This window comes from Pezoporus occidentalis, unplaced genomic scaffold (genome assembly GCF_034315485.1).
Source record: "Pezoporus occidentalis ecotype Australia unplaced genomic scaffold, CSIRO_AGI_Poc_V1 ctg88, whole genome shotgun sequence".
NCBI lineage: Eukaryota > Metazoa > Chordata > Aves > Psittaciformes > Psittacidae > Pezoporus > Pezoporus occidentalis.
In genome coordinates, this window is record NW_026916242.1 from 1,135,706 (window position 1) to 1,152,873 (window position 17,168).

At 37.4% G+C, this 17,168-nt stretch overlaps 1 protein-coding gene across 2 annotated transcripts in view; it reads left to right on the top strand.

Annotated features, from left to right (window-relative positions):
• TLK1 (tousled like kinase 1) overlaps positions 1 to 17,168 on the top strand; it is a 70,015-nt gene that overhangs the window by 34,926 nt on the left and 17,921 nt on the right. For both annotated transcript variants that reach the window (XM_062604671.1, XM_062604672.1), the window contains exons 5-11: positions 3,791 to 3,837; positions 4,202 to 4,288; positions 5,395 to 5,484; positions 6,316 to 6,408; positions 7,555 to 7,665; positions 9,362 to 9,498; positions 10,741 to 10,929. In XM_062604671.1, the coding sequence (XP_062460655.1) occupies positions 3,791 to 3,837; positions 4,202 to 4,288; positions 5,395 to 5,484; positions 6,316 to 6,408; positions 7,555 to 7,665; positions 9,362 to 9,498; positions 10,741 to 10,929 (754 nt within the window). The remainder of the gene's footprint in view (positions 1 to 3,790; positions 3,838 to 4,201; positions 4,289 to 5,394; positions 5,485 to 6,315; positions 6,409 to 7,554; positions 7,666 to 9,361; positions 9,499 to 10,740; positions 10,930 to 17,168) is intronic.

Below are 17,168 nucleotides of genomic sequence, written 5' to 3' on the forward strand. Positions count from 1 at the left end.
GTCACTGGAAGGCATGGGCAAGTAAAACCTGAACTGGGCTGATGATTACCTGTAGGAATTGTGCACTAATATGTGTGCAACCTGCAGCTATGATACAACTCAGTACACCTTTTAAGAACTGTAGAAGCTCTTCTCATCCAAAATACCTTTGTGGTTTGTATTTCTTTTCAGTAGGTGATGTAAGGGGGTAAGGGGGAAAGGGAATTGTGGATTATAATAACTGATTGCTTGTTTTTCAAGTATATTTAAAAATCTAATCTTATTCTTTCTTTTCTATGGATAAGGTAGTTGTCTAAAGGGTTGGGGAAATCAAGATGAGATTGATTTCTGATTTTGTATTTACAAAGCATAGTTTTTGTCAGTCCTCTCTTTGATACAACTTTTGGGTAAGGAATGGTGTAAATTTAACTTCAAAATAAAAAATTCATCAAAAGAGGAGAAGAAATAGTTTTGATAACATCTGTATTAGCTTTTTTTGGTTTCTAACTGAGCTAGGAAATGTCACTTCAGATATCACAGTATCACAGTATGCTAGAGATTGGAAGGGACCTCAAAAGATCATCTAGTCCAATCCCCCTGCTGGAGCAGGAACACCTAGATAAGGTTGCACAGGAATGTGTCCAGGTGGGTTTTGAATGCCTCCAGAGAAGGAGACTCCACAACCTCCCTGGGCAGCCTGTTCCAGTGTTCTGTCACCCTCACTGAGAAGAAGTTTCTTCTCAAGTTTAAGTGGAACCTCTTGTGTTCCAGTTTGTACCCATTACTCCTTGTCCTATCATTGTTTGCCACTGAGTAGAGCCTGGCTTCATCCTCGTGACACTCCCCCTTTATAGATTTATATACACTAATAAGGTCACCCCTCAGTCTCCTCTTCCCCAAACTATAGAGACCCAGCTCCCTCAGTCTTTCCTCATAAGGGAGATGCTCCACTCCCTTAATCATCTTAGTTGCCCTGTGCTGGACTCTCTCCAGCAGCTCCCTGTCCTTCTTGAACTGAGGGGCCCAGAACTGGACACAATATTCCAGATGCGGTCTCACCAGGGCAGAGTAGAGGGGAAGGAGGACCTCTCTCGACCTACTAACCACCCCGCTTCTAATACACCCCAGGATGCCATTGGCCTTCTTGGCCACAAGGGCACAGTGTTGGCTCATGGTCATCCTGTCATCCACTAGGACCCCCAGGTCCCTCTCCCCTACACTGCTCTAACAGGTCGTTCCCCAACCTACACTGGAACGGGGGGTTGTTCCTGCCCAGATGCAGGACTCTACACTTTCCCTTGTTATATTTCATCAAGTTATTCCCTGCCCAACTCTCCAGCCTGTCCAGGTCTCGCTGGATGGCAGCACAGCCTTCTGGCGTGTCAGCCACTCCTCCCAGCTTAGTGTCATCAGCAAACTTGCTGATGGTACACTCAATTCCCTCATCTAAATCGTTGATGAATATATTAAATAATACTGGTCCCAGTACTGACCCTTGAGGCACTCCACTAGTTACAGGCCTCCAACTAGACTCCCCCCCATAGACTACAACTCTCTGGCTTCTCTCCTTCAGCCAGTTCGCAGTCCACCTCACTACCTGATCATCCAGACGACACTTCCTCAATTTATCTGTGAGGATGCTGTGGGAGACTGTGTCAAATGCTTTGCTGAAGTCAAGATAGACCACATCCACCTCTCTGCCATCATCCATCCACTGTGTTATTTCCTCATAAAAGGCTAAGAGATTGGTCAAACATGATTTCCTCTTGGTGAAGCCATGTTGACTGCCCCTCATAGCTCTCTTATCCTTGATACGCCTTAAGATGGCACCAAGGATAAGGTGTTCCATCACTTTTCAGTGGGCTTCATATCTGGAAGTCTTCATGATGCAACATGCTATTAGTAGAAGAATTATGTAGTTCGACTAAAATTAATTTCTTTGTAAGTGTTGCTTCAGAGACCTGCTTTGTTTGAAGAACTTGAATGAAATTTCCTACTTCCATTGTTCTAGAAGCTTATCCTTCCTGCTACCAATGAATGTTGAAATTGGAGATTATAGAAATTTTAGGAACTTTTTGTCATAGACAACATTATAATAGTGTCTTATAATTGCTATTTTAGTGTCAACCGCAGTGAAATGGAATAGTCTGCATGGCAGTATTCTCAAGGAGCTAGCCTAGGAAACTGCAGCATATTGGAGTGGTACATACAGGACAGTGGAAGCACAGCAAATACCACTCTTGTTCTTATTTTCAAGAGTTCTCTCTCTTTTATATTGCATACCTAGGATTTTGACTTTGTGATATGCAAAATAAGCCATAAATGTTGACGCAAGGTATCATTTACAGCACAGCCGTAATTGGAAGTGGGATAAAATCAGTGTAAATCTATTCGTAATTGGCTGTGCCAAAATATTTTTATATATTTCTTCAGTGTGGAGTTCTGTAACATGATACAGAATAGATTTTTCTATACTAAAAGGGAATGCAGTCTTGTCTTCATTTATCTGTGTGAAAGCAAATTTTAATTTGATGAAGTGATATATGAGAATTAAGCGTGAAGACAGAAATGCAGAATTACAGAGTAGGTAAAGAACTGGCTGAAGGACAGTAGCAGCAATGTGAACACTAACGGGGCAACTACTGGAGGAGTCATGTGTGTGCTGTTCTAAGTGCTTGAATTATCTAGGTGTTCCTGCTCCGGCAGGCGGATTGGACTAGATGATCTTTCGAGGTCCCTTCCAATCTCTAGCATACTGTGATACTGTGTGTGTGTAATTGTTTACCTAAATATTTCTGTTAAAAGTCTTGACACAAAATGGGCTGCCAAATACTTCTGTTTCTTTGTGATATTTCTTAGTGACACAAAGTTAGCAGCAGTGCCAGCATACTGGACTAGAAAGAATTCTTTAGAGCTGAAACTACAGAAGTGTTTTGAAATCTTTACTAAATAGTCCAAAATTACTTTTTTGGACCTATGTCTGATGATTTAATTCATCAAAACATTTTTTTTTTCTATAAAGGAAAAAGCTTTGAACAATAGTCTGTATATCCTAACAAGTAGTCTCACCTATACAAGAGACAGCCTTAAGATTTAGCAGTCGTCTTAGGGCCAAATAGATGAAAACATTTATGCCACTGGGTAAAAGCATTGGTGCAATCTCTGGAATGCCACATATAGGTCATTGAAAAAAGATTCATTCACATTGATGCTCCTCAAGTCTCAATACTGATTAAGATAAAAGAAATTCTACTCTCTCATTCAGCTCTTTTATCTCCCAAGTTAACCCTGGGAGTTAATCAATTCATGATCAGGTTGGGGGGAATGTAAGTACTTGTCATCCTCCATGCCCTCACTGTTAACTGGCGCTTGGGCTGGACATTTGGGCACAGGGACTCACCTGGATCATATAATGTTAGTAAACTTGGATAATTTGGTATTTTGGAAGTTAAGGAACTTTGAGATAGTGCTTAAGAAGGGGAAGGACTTGAAGCTAAAGGTTTGATCTGTAGGGTGAGAGATGAGTTTCCTTTTATCTAGAAGAGGTCTAAACTTACTGCTGAATCTGTGTTAATCTGGTTTAGGAATTGAAGTGTGACTTAATTTCTGATTTCTCAATGAATGGAATATGCAAATATCTTTGTTGTGGCAAATGCCTTAATTATCTACATAAGGAGATCAAATAGTAGCACATCAAAGAAAACCAATTAACAAGTGGTAAGACTTGCTATAATTACATTATAGGTAAAAATGTAAGACACATCTATAAGTATTTAATCAATTCTAACATGCATTGATATATTTTTTTCAGGAAAGAATATTGGGGGACGTGGTCACAAGATTAGCGACTATTTTGAGGTAAGGCTTTTGTGTGTTTGTAAAACTTTCTTGAGCTTTAAAATGTACTTTTAGCACTTTTTTATGTTAAAAGGATTTTTGTTTGTAATGGAGAAGCCTCTTGAGAGAATGGTTTCTTTTCTTTATGTATGTTTGCAAGTATTAAACATTAAAGTAGAGATGCACTGTCTCTTGTTGCAACCTGAGCTAAAAAACAGAAAACATTTTCTTTCATGCTTTTTTTAAATTGCCAGGTACCGCACTACTAAAAGTAGTACAATCTGATTTACAAATCTTGTGTACACATGAGCTGTATCATTCAGTAGATGTTTAACGTATTTTGATAATAAGATTGACTAATTGGAGGGCTCCGTCTTCTCTGCAGTACCAAGGTGGAAACGGCTCTAGTCCAGTGCGAGGCGTACCTCCTGCAATCCGATCTCCTCAGAATTCACATTCCGCTCCTTCTTCTGTAAGTCTGTGAATTTCTTAACTGCTGGGGAAACTTTGATAGTCTAAAAGTAGCATAATTGAAAATAATTATATTCAGCGGAAGAGTTTTGAAAGTAAGGAATCCTGGGAAGATGTTCATTACTTCAATGGGAAAAAAACAAGATCAAATTAAATATTAAAACTTAAATTTTCTGTTAATGCTAAGACTTTTTTTCTAAAACATCATTTTTAAATTCAAAGTAATTATGTAAATGTTGAATAAATGTTAAAATGCTCTAATGACACCTATTTAGAAACTTCATACAAAGGGGAAGATTTTTGTTACTTACGAAGAAACTAGACCCCTAACTTGGGACTTTAAAAGCTCAGTTTTTGATAAATTGTAAGTTTTTTAGTAATTGGCACCTGACTTGCCTGTATCCTTTTAAACTTCTCTTCGCTTTTTATGCTAATTAATTGTTTTCTTCCTCATATGCACAATTGCAGTGTTATGCATATCCACATGTGATTCTAGATTGCCAAACAGATTCTGCCAGTTACAGAAGGGATTTGTTTTCTCTGCTGGTAGACCTCAGCTTTTGTGTCACATACTTTCAACTTAAAGCATCGTCTTATTCTTGCTAGCAGTATGGAGTGTAATACAGAATGTAGAATTTGGCTTGAGGACGGTCTTGTTCACACAAACTGGTGGATTTTGGAAAGTTTTATTAACAGGATTTGTGTCATGATCAACACTAGCTTCCCCTTTGTGGTTCTCCCATGGAAAATAACCACTCCAAAAATAACTCACATTATTTTTGAGTTGTGAAAGCTTAGAATCAGAAAAATAAGTCTGTGTAAGTCTGACATCACCTTATGTTAGTCTTGTATTGTTTTAAATCTTTCAGTCTGTTTCCCAAAAGTGACAATCTTTAGTTTTCTCAGAGAATATATTGCATCCTTTCTCAACTACAAGTGATGTATTACAGCGTAGTGATAGCTCTCAGTGCAGTACTCCAAGTAGTATTTTCTTTAATAAGGATACCTTATTTCTTTATTCTGATTTTCCTGCCATGAGTTGTAAACAAGGCTGTGTTCATAATTATTACAATTCTATCTAAAATACTTTGTTCTCATATATTCCAGGTTCGACAGAATAGTCCTTCTCCTACTTCATTAGCTTTTGGGGACCACCCTGTCACACAACCAAAGCAGTTATCTTTTAAAATTACTCAGGTAACTATTTTTGAGTAGAGCTGTCCTGTATCACTTCAGACTGTGGAAAAAAACCTGATACATTTTTTTGTCAGCTTCTTCTGAACTCTTAAAGGCTTTCAAAAGCTTTGCTTTTTACAGTCCACCAAAGCATTTCTCTGTTAAGTTCAGCAGTTCATAATTTAAATCTCTCTGATTAGTTTTGTATTCTGCACTTGCTCTGCTGCCAGTGTTGCACTCCATGAGTAGTTAGATGACCATGTCATTGGTAGGCTTTTACTCAAGCATTGTGTGATCTCAGAAGTAGAGACTTCTCTTTCAGGCAGTATTTGAAGTGACAGCTGCTGTTGTCATATTGCATTTAAAATATGACATTGAAGAAGAAAAATGAGTTGCTGATCAGAATGATCAAGATATAGTTCTGTCATGAGTTTTAAAAGCCAAAAGCAACTGTTTTATCCTCTCTGTCATTTATGACATGATCTAGTCTATCTTTCACAAGTTAGTCAGAAAAGTCTACTTCACATGTTGACCAGATAGAATTTAAAGCAATTAGCTGACACATTTGTGCCCTGTTTTATATGCTTTTTTGTGAACAATAACTTTTCCATTAGTGGTGAAATCTTTTAACACTGTTGGTGGTTTGTCGTGACAGTTCACAGTCATACTCATGGAGAGGGAAAGCAGTTTTGATTAAGAGCCATCTATGTCACTTTCAAAACACATGAAAATAAGATGTGCTGGTCTTGTTAAATGTTTTAAAGCAGTTTATTTCTCTGCATAACAAACATGAGAAAAATAATGCTGTAATTGTTAAAGGAAAGGATAAATATTTCAAAATGTTCTTTTTAGACTGATCTCACAATGCTGAAATTAGCTGCACTAGAAAGTAATAAAAGTCAAGACTTGGAAAAGAAAGAAGGTCGTATAGATGACTTACTCAGGGTAAGTGTTAGACATGGGGTAAAGATATTTATTCAGAACAACAGACAGTTAATCTGAGGCAAGTGTTTTAAGTGTTTGAATAACCTTGGATTTAAAAATTACCCTTGACTTACCTAAATTAAAAGGTGAAATGAGTTTTTAATTTTGGATTGGAGTTTGGGTTTGGTTGGGTTTTTTTTTCCCTGAAAATCCAAGAAGTCTGTAAAATGAAATGCATAAGGGTTTGGTTTTGTTTTGTTTTTTTAATGCTTCTGTGCTACAGCTTGTTAATGATTAAATATTTTTGCAGACTTTCTGAAGGTACAAAGAAAACTGCTGCTGTATTGCAGGCAGTTGATTAATTCCTTAAGTTCATAATACAGTTTCACAAAACAGGCAGTGGTTTTGTTGTCCTAATTGTGAATAGCAGTTATCAGTGGGACAGAAAAAAAAATGAATGCTTATGCTCTTGAAAGAAGTGTTAGAGAGGCGATACACAGAAATAGGAAATAAAAAACACTATTCACAACTTATAGCCTATTTAGTGCTAATGAGTAAACAGGTATACACGTATTAACCTGTTCATGTAGGTTTTTCTAGCGCATGTTCAACAGTATGGGATAGACAAGCCTAACCTTAAAAAAAAAAATCAGTAGTTTTAAACAAAATAATATTGCTGTGCTTTTTAAGGTAACAATTTAAATATAATTGGAACGTAGGGAACTTATTTAACTTCCTACTCAGATAATTGAAACTTTCATCATTGTGAACTTCTTGTTTCCTTTTTAAAAGTTAGTATTTCACATGACTTTAGCAGTCAGATGTAAAGGATCCAGAGCTAAAATTAAACTTTCAGTTTAACAGTGGAGGACTAGAAATGTGATCAGTACAATGCTTTTGCGTATTATCTGTATGTTGAGTGATCTGTGATAGAGACTGCAGCTCAGTGTAAAGGAAATAAAAAAGGAAGCAAGGCATCCTTCTACAAGTTGGGATAGATCTGTTAAATGAGATTTTTGCATATATATTGATTTTATATATATGTATTATGTGTATGCATGTTCCTTCAGTCATGTGATGATAAATGTTTATTTTCTATGACAGCTGATTTTAAGAAAAAAAACAGTTTTTCCATATATCTTTTTGTATTTTGTATGTATGTGTTAGGCTAACTGTGATCTTAGAAGACAAATAGATGAACAACAAAAACTACTTGAAAAATATAAAGAAAGATTAAACAAATGTATTTCAATGAGCAAGAAGCTTCTTATTGAAAAGGTAAGTTTACTGCTTTTAAAATCTTTGATTAAAAACTGAAGCACTCCATTATAATTCCTTCATTTTCTCTTCTTCACATTAGTCTCTGATTCTGAAACTTTGTGTGCATGGTCTCTATCTGGCAATAAGTATTTTTATAAGCCTAAATAGGCAGAATAAAATATTAAGCCTTTCTTTTCAGGTTGTGGAAAATGTGCCTCTTTTAATTGAAGGAGGGTTTTCCCCAAGTAATTCCGATCTAAGAAAGCAAAAATGATAAGAATTTAGCATGTGGCAAATTATCTGGACAACCTGTCAGAATAAGATTACAGTGGATGAAAATAATTCTGAATATAATTTGTTGTAGAGAGGAGACAGATAAAATCTCTTTGAGAGACACTTAAGTGGCTGAGATAATTTTTCATGTACAATGATTAAATGCTATGTTAGCTCTGAATTAATGGAAACAAGGAAATGAAGGTGACCATTTACATTCATACTCCTGTGAAATAAATGTTTATTCCAATTCTAATGCCAGTTACATTTAAGCCAGCACCGATTTCTTAGAAGGTAAGGATGTTTGTTTAACTCCCTGTTCTTCAAAATAAAATAAAAAAATAACAAAAAGTGAAATCAGTTTATTAAAATCAGGATACAAAAAAGTTTAATGTAAGCAGCCAGGTCTCTTCCCTAACACTAACAGATACTGCTGTCAGATACAAGGCCACAAACTGGTCTGCTGGAGGAACAGGGGGAATTTCCTCACTAGCAGGCCATAAATAAATTATTGCAGTCCTTTTTAAGTTCCAGTATGAGGGGAATGCAGGGAAGAGAAGCATCAGATCTGATCAGCATGATGGTAGGTGAGCAGCTTTTAACTGAGGGTATCGAAATAGGCCATATTTCATGAAAGGTCATACAGGTGCCCTTTTCAGTCTAGAAATCTGTTTGCACAAAGATCCTCACTCACTTCAATTTCTTCTCATTTTTTCCTTTCTTTTTGTGTGAGTGCATGTGTAATTTTGGGCCATAGACATTTATGAGGAAGCAAGTGTTTGTAACAATTAAAGAAGCTTCTGTCCATCAGCAGTGCTCTTAGTGCTCCTTCTTCTTGTGCTGAAGCAGACTAGGCAGACTGAGTTATCTATTACATCCCAAGGATGCTTGTGGTAGTAGTGACTGGTTCTGAAAAGGGCATCTGCTTCTGTTACTGCAGGTTAAGTGTACCTGCAGTGCATTTCTACATAGAGGCTCCTGAACTCGCTCGATTTGGTACAGGTGATAACATAGATGCTCTGTCAAGGGACTTTCCAGGTTAAGTGTAGTAAGTGCAGTCTTTGTGTTACCTAATCAGGCTCAATTAGTATGATAGACATGTACAGACATAATTTTAATGTACAGTGCTGATGCTCTAGCTGTTTTGCTGTACTTGCAAGTAAAATATTTTGTTAAAGAACAGCGAACTTTATAGAAAAACTGAGTCAAACTCAGATTATTCTTTTTGTGCACAAATCGCCATTGGTACCAGTTCTGACAACTGCCAACTTTAGACGTTCTACAGAAATAAGAATAAATTAAATAAAGTAATAAAAGGTATTTTTATCTACTCTCCTTTTATCCCACCCTTAGAAACTTGCTTGAGGGGAAGAAGTGTTTTACTGGCTTTTTGAACACTTTATATTGCCACATATGAATTTTCTTTTTGTTGTTTTCTTAGAGCACACAGGAAAAGCTGGCAAGCAGAGAGAAGAGCATGCAAGACAGATTACGCCTGGGGCATTTTACAACAGTTCGTCATGGTGCTTCGTTTACTGAACAGTGGACAGATGGCTTTGCATTTCAAAATCTTGTGAAGTTAGTCCATGCTATGTTCTTAAGATTCTCACTAATTGTTAGTTCCCTCTAGTGGATTTTTTTTTATTACTAAGGTTCTAGGATTGGAGCAGCTTTTCATATGTTGTATTTTGCTTTGCCTTTTGCAGACTGAGAATACAGTGCAGAACTAGGGAGTACTAAGCTGGCTTCCCTTGAAAGACAGCTTTGTTTCGCTCGATTTTTAACTATCCTTAGAAAAGCATGAGTGTACTAAATGCGCAGCACATGATTATTCCGCTGAGCTATAAAACTCAATTGGTGGTTTTTCAGGCGGCTAACTGTGTATCACTGGTGATCATTGGGGCATATGAGGTCTGTGAAGTTCTCACTAGTCACATAGGTGTTGCCTGTGCATCCATCACTCTAGCAGCTTTTTCAGGCATCCTGCTCCTCAGTGCCATGAAGAAGGAGTGACAATCTGGCAGCCTCAGGTATGGTCTAGTGCAAGTGGATGGGGAAGAGCAGCCACCTGGAAAAGAGCTGCTGCAACAGGCATTTCAGCAGAGATGGAGCCAAGGAAAAGGGCTCTAGGAGAACATTAGGATTATGGTGAAATAATTTATCAAGGCCTAAAAAGGTGTTCTTCAGTAACAAGTCTGATTCAGTCTTTGGAGATGTATATAGATGTATGTGTATATATAGATATATATAAAAATATAAAAGTAAGACAGCAAGATTTTAGTTTTCAAAGGGCATTGCATAGTCTTAACATTATATGATTGCCTAGGGCATTGTTTTTTGTTGTTTTTTTTTAAGAGTCTTAAAAACTATCTGTATACCTGTTTTGCATAAGAGCTGTGATTTTTTTACCATACGACCAAGATGATGATTTATTTGGGATTGATCAGATAAAATGAAGTATTTGGCCTAAAAATCAAGTACGCTTTATTACATTTCTTTTGGTGGCATAAAAGGAGGTATCTACCAGCTCAGATACTTTTGTTTTTTCTAATACAGAAATCATGTGTAACACTTAAAAAAAAAAATAACCCCCAACAACAACAAAAAACCCAACAACACATTTCAAAATTAAATTGTGCCAAAACTTTAGCAAAATTTTTCCACCTCATGAAGAGCATTAATGTTCGTTTTCCTTGGAAATATTTTCATATGTGCAGTAAATGTTCTATAAATTTCTTTATGGTTTATCAGTTGCAAAGGTAGTTCTTAAAAAAGTGCAAAATGCTGAACCTTTAATAAAGCTTTTTTTGGGGTTTACAGGCAGCAAGAATGGGTGAATCAACAAAGGGAAGACATTGAAAGGCAACGAAAGCTCCTGGCCAAGCGAAAGCCTCCAACTACAAATAATTCTCAGGCACCATCTGCCAATTCTGAACCCAAGCAGAGGAAAAATAAAGCTGTGAATGGGGCAGAAAACGATCCCTTTGTTAGACCCAATTTACCACAGCTGTAAGTTTAACATTTCAATCAGTCTTTTACATAAATTCTCAGATATTGTCTGTGTGAGTTCTATTCAAATAACAGCATAAAAAGACACTCAGTATATTCAGCAGCTATATTCTCACTGAGGACTTGCTGATGTTAGGGAAATTTGCACCACTGCCTATGAAGATGTCGCACAATCACCCAATTTATTTTTGGTAAAGTCATCAGAGAAAGGCCCATTCTGTGTTTATGCAATGTTTCTTCTGTTTTTCTGATCTAGAAGAGTCCTTATTATATGGTTTCCTACTCTTGCAGTGTCATTGATACCTATTGAACTTTCTTTGATCCACATTGGTTTAGGAGCCTCTTCTTTAGTTAGAGATCATTTCATTTTTCATATAAGAGACTTTAGCTGACAACAAAAGCTTTTTTCAGCCTTCAGTGTTTGAAGACGTGTCTACAAACAAATGGAAAAGAACGTTCTTTTCCCCTTCTGAATGCTAGATCTTGAGAGCAACTGTCAGAAGTTACTGATCCCATCTCACATATTGACAATGTGGGTTTTTTTCCACTTAAAAATAAAAATTGAGAGCTATCAAAAAATTCTCCATTTTTTCAAGTGATTTTTTTTTTTTTTGTGCAGACAGAAATGGCATAATTCAAGGCACAGACAGATGTGTTCTTGACATTTAATTTGAGTATTTTAAGAAGTTGCTGCTTGGAGATACTAGTTATTGTCCGTGATGCTAAGAAGCTGCAGCTGATAGCGTGTCTGTTCCTAGTCAGCTTAAATAAAAAGGAAATAACTAGGGTTAAAAAACTGACAAATTAATCTGTGTTACTTTGCAGAAGTAGGGTACATGTATTGAACACAGTCATCTGTCACCTTTTACTTGTGGAGGTAGTAATTTATACCTCTGGGGATGGCGGGTAAATAAATTACTCTCGTTAGATCTGAAAAATAAATACATTTGAACAGTCAGTTTGAGGACAGCTGCATATATTTTGCATAATGCATCATTCTTAAAGTTCTCATTGTGAAATTGGCTGTGACAAAAATATCATTAAAATACTGTAGTAAGGCTGGAAATGTAAACAAATCCGGGTTAGTGTTACGTGTGTGTTTTGGTAGAGAGGTGAAGAGTTATCACTCAAATTGTTTCTTTAGTAGTAATTAGTGCCTACATTAGTACTTCCGAATAGTATGGTAAAGATTACTGTCATGTTAAAAATACCTTTTTGTTTGAATGCAATACCTCTTATTAAAGGTAACATGTAAGTAGTGGAAAGATCTGAAACAGAACTTTTAATTTGACAGCCTTTGGCCATGTCTTCATTCATGTTAAATTTTCTATAATCTCATTGCTGCTTTAGGAGATGACAAAATATGCGTTTGGGAAAAAAATACAGAAGACATGTTCTAATTGTTAAGTAGGACAAGATTAATTCCTGATAATAGACCTCTGAATATTTTCTGGTGTTGGGCAGTTTTAAATAATTTCCAAATGACTAAAAAATTCGGCTTAACCAGTTCCATGTTAAGTGGCACATGAAAATGCTTGCTGCTCATGGAGCTGCTGTGAGAACTATCAGAATTGCCCTTTTGTATCTAATGCTAGCATAAATGTAAGCTGTTACTGAATCAAAGCTGGTATGCCTTTAAGCTTCCTAATTTGAACATTATATAATCTAGATAGAGGTTGCTTGCCTAAGTGATAAGCTTATAAGTTCTGTTTGAGATCTTTGAGAAGGTCTCTGATGTGGCCAAGATCACAGAATTGTTTAGCTGCATCATGCTCTTAGGCCTTTACTTGGAGGGTTTTTTAAATGTTTGTATTTAGGGTTCATTACAATTTTGTATAGTAGTATGTGATGACTTGTGTATTTTCATAAAACAATAATTGTGCACTTCCATTTTAGAGTAAATTTTTCATCCCTCCTATTACATTGTGCTTATCACTGTTCTGTGTTACTTTGAAAGTCGTCATCTTAATTAGTAGAGCCAAATGGAAAGGGTTCTTTTTATATAAGGCATGGGGAAATGCAGAGCTGCTTGAGATTGATGAAGTAAACCAGCAGTAAATTAGTACAATGTATATGCAAGTGATTAGGCAGATCTTTTTGAAATAAACAAACAACTTGCTAGCAGTTGTTAGCAACAAGTGTCTCTGCTACTGAGTTGTTTGTCTTAGAAAATGTTTCCAGCTGCAGGTATTGACAAGACAAAATGATCTGTAGCTTTGTAACAAGCAGTATTATTGAAGCCCTTTCTGAAAACAGGTGAAATGGATTGAAGGTGTTGCCTGAGGCATTCTTAGTAAGAGCATTGTTGTCGTTTTGCTGAATATATTATGGTCTCTGGTAGGAATTTAAAAGCAAAATATTTGCACTGAAGTTACTAGTGTAAAAGTGGCCATCTGCCAGTGTTCTATGAGTGAATGGTGGGTTTGGTGGTTAAATAACATGCGACAGATGAGTCTAAACATTGTCCTGGTTTTCCATCATTCTTTCCATTTTTGTGGCCCAAACCAAAACTAAAAAGTAGTTTTGGTTTTGAGAGATCTCTGTTCTACTGAGCAGAGTAATTTTATTAGTCTTACATGAAAGAAATAAATTGAAATATATTTAAAGAAAAATACCCAAACAAACAACAAACCCCCCTCCCCCCCAAAAAAAAACAAACAAAAACCCCACAAAATAAAACAAAAAACCCAGACCTACACATTTATTTGAAGTAGGGGTTACTGCCTTAGCCCTGGAAAAATCTGTTTGAGAACTCTATTCCAAATTTTTTTGAGACTTGAGAGATTAAAATGCTAGTCCTTGCTTTTTGGAAGCAGCTCTTACCTCACTAGACAGTTATTTCTAGGAGTAATGTTTTATTTAGTTTAGGTGGGTTTAGTCCTTTCTGTGCAGCTTCAGCCATGTCACTCGTATTTACTTCACAGTCACCTCTACTTCCCAGTTCCTCTGTTGGAGTCTGCATGCGTCCTTTCCTTGTCCCTGCATGCAATTTGGAATAGGGGAGCAGAGGGAGCTGGCAATTTGTTACTGTAGCTGAAAAAATGCATCATTTAGAGGGAGCATTCTGTTCTGTATGGAACAAATAAAAATATTTTCAGGAACTTTTTCAGGCTGAAGTGCCAACAATGTGTCTGGGCTTTACAGGACAAGCAAATTCCTCCTTTCCTGAGGCAGTCTCTTTCTAAGGCAAACATAGAAACAATGGGTGAAAAGACCTCATGGAAGGCTTTGTCTTGGTCAGTGTCAGCCTGTCCTTGCAGAAATTCAAGGAACTTGTGTGAGAATAAGGCTGGACCAAGAGGCCACAAAAGGGCACTTAAGAGATTGTAGCAAAAAACTTATACTGGATGTGTGTATGGTTGTTTGGGGCATGGCTGCACTTGTGTATCCATGATGATTTTTCAACTGGAAAAAGGAGGGAGTAGAGATGGTTGTAAATGTGCCAGGCTTGATTGTCATGAAAACCAAGGAGCTGAAGGCTGTTTTGTTGGGTTGTTTGTTTTGTCTGTGCCCTGTAATAACAGTGTTTTGATCATAGAATGGTTTGGGTTGGAAAGGACCTTAAGATCATCTAGTTCCAGCCCCCTGCCATGGGTAGGGACACCTCACACTAGACTGTGTTGCCCAAGGCTCTGTCCAGCCTGGCCTTTGAGCACTGCCAGGGATGGAGCATTTATCAGTTCTTTGGGCAACCTGTTCCAGTGCCTCATCACCTTCACAGTGAAGAACTTCTTCCTTACATCTAGCCTGAACTTCCTCTGTTTAAACCCCTTCTGCCTTTTCCTGTTGCTACAGTCTCTGATGAAGAGAAGGTTTTGTCTGAACATGTAAGGAAGAAGTGCAGAGAAGATTGGTTATGTCTACCCATGCATAATATGTCAAGGCCTTTGCAATTTGGCTTTAACACTGTTAAACAACTGAAAAGCCTATTTTTGCTAATTAAAAAAAAAAGTGTTTCAGGCCAGGAAAGCTGGCCTTTCAATGACAAGTGGAGGTGGCACACTGTGGCCCTACCTGTCACTGGAAAATTACACTACATGCACAAGTATGTCCAGTGCTTTTTGGTGAATTTTAGGAATCCATTGCATATGTATGATAGCTTGTTTGGCTGTAGACAGTTAAAATACAGCATTTATTGCACTGTAATTTTGAGCAGAAAAGATCACGGTCAGGACCAGATTGTTACCAGATTAATTCGTCCAACCTGCTCACAGCTGCCTTTCTTTCCTGGTGCTCCTCAGGTTAGCCTCAAGCCTGGCTGTCCAGCTAAAGTTCACTAGGTTCATTGGCAGCAGCCTGTTTCTGTCCAGTGTCCCACACCTGTGCTCCTCAACCATTCTTCCTCTACATCCAACACCTGTGTGTCTCAGGTGATAGAGGAACAATCCCTTCTGTGAGAAAGGATGGTCTGATAGGTGACTTGTGTTCTCAGAAGGTGCCTCCAGCTTGCCACTGTTCTGCAAAAGGTGTAGGAACGTGCAGGTGGGAAGCAGTGTGCTGATGGTAAGCAGTCTCTAGGCTGGATGTGTTCATCCTGTGCAGTGGGGTGATGGCCCTTGGCCAGAAAACAGACAGCATGCACAGTGTTGCTCTTTTACTGCTGGTTGTTGTGTGCTATTTTAATAATAGGCATATGAAGTACAGTATATTTATAGATAAAAAGCAGTAAACTCCTAAAAAGAGTAAATGTTTATGAATATGAGGGAATAAAGTTTTGTTTTTCGTAAGTAAACAAACAAAATCCAAAAACTGTGTCTGCAGTTCAGCATTTTATATGCCTTCTCCAAAGTGTGGTGGTCAGTAACAACAGTTTCAAATTGCTGTGAATCATGCTGTGCCTCTAATAGAGTTAGATTTGTAAGGAAATAGAAAATGGAAAACAGTCATTTATTGGGATATAGCATGGAAACATGGAAAGAGTGACTTTGCATCTTAATGTTTTCAATATGACCTCTATGTTGTGCTCTATGCTCAAGGGGGCTATTTAAGAACTTTTTGGAAGGCAGGGCTTGCTAAAGCTGTCTAGGCACTTTGTCATGATTCTGTGTAGATAACTGAGGTTTTATTAAAAGGACCACATTTTCTTTATTATGTTAGTTTTTCAAGGGAGCCTTGGGTTTAGGGCTCTCACTATTCATTGAAAATTCTAGAAGGTCATATCATAAACTTTGTATTCAGTGTCTTTTCTTCCTAAGAAAGACAAATGTTACTATCTGCATTTCTGGAAATTCAGAAGCGTGTAATTTATACTGCAGACAGGAATCTGGAAAGAATAATATTCAAACTCATATACATTGGCATTGATCCTTTGCCTTTTGATTGAGAACTTAATCCATGTTAGAGTAGCTCACTGTTTGAGTAGAAGCATTGAAAAAGTGACAGGGATGCTGCTGTGTGCTGCTTCACGTGATCTCGATATTCTCTTCGGTACGTCTAGCAGATGTATTAGAGCAGGAATTACAACATTGCTTTCTTGGGTTTCTTGCTGTTGTTCGCACTGTACAGGGAATGCATTGCCAGCTTTCCTAGGTATTGAGACACCCCATTTCATATTTGCTTTAATGCCTCTTCTTTTAAGATGTGGCGTAAATTGTCTAAACCCAGGAAGAGAGTATAAACATTTGGTTCCAAAATCTGGTACTAAGGGACCTTTTGCCTTTCTTGGAGAGGCAAATTTTCTCACTCTGACACCTTCAGAGTGTTTGGGGATGTTTGCTGACTGGACTACAAGGCTGCTTTTCATTCCCACAGGAAAAAAAGATGCAGGGTAACTTTGCAGGATGCTTTTTGAAAGAAGTGATTGCTTCCTTCCCAGATACTGACAGGGTGTGGTGATGGGTGCTTTTGTCACCTGATCTGAAAGGCTTCTGTACATTATAGACCAGAAGGTTAATGAACTAATCAGTCTTGTGAAGCTGTTTCTTGGAAATTTAGATGCTGTAGTAAAAAAGAATCCAGCAATTTCACTAATATTAATGGAGAATATGTGATCAATGAAATCTTCTGTCCTGGCCAAGTCAGGGAAGGGGCAGCAAAATTCAGTATTTATGAAATCAGGAATAGGAAAGGACTCTGTGAAAGCTTCAGAACAAGCAGGTTTTATCCTCAAAAGAGTCACTCCTTTTACTAACAACTTTTGACACCAAATTAATACAGGGTTTAGAATTCCAGAAACTATGGTGAACTTCATCCAGATTTAAGAGGGGGAAAGAAGTCTTGCAGTTAATTAGAATTCTGCA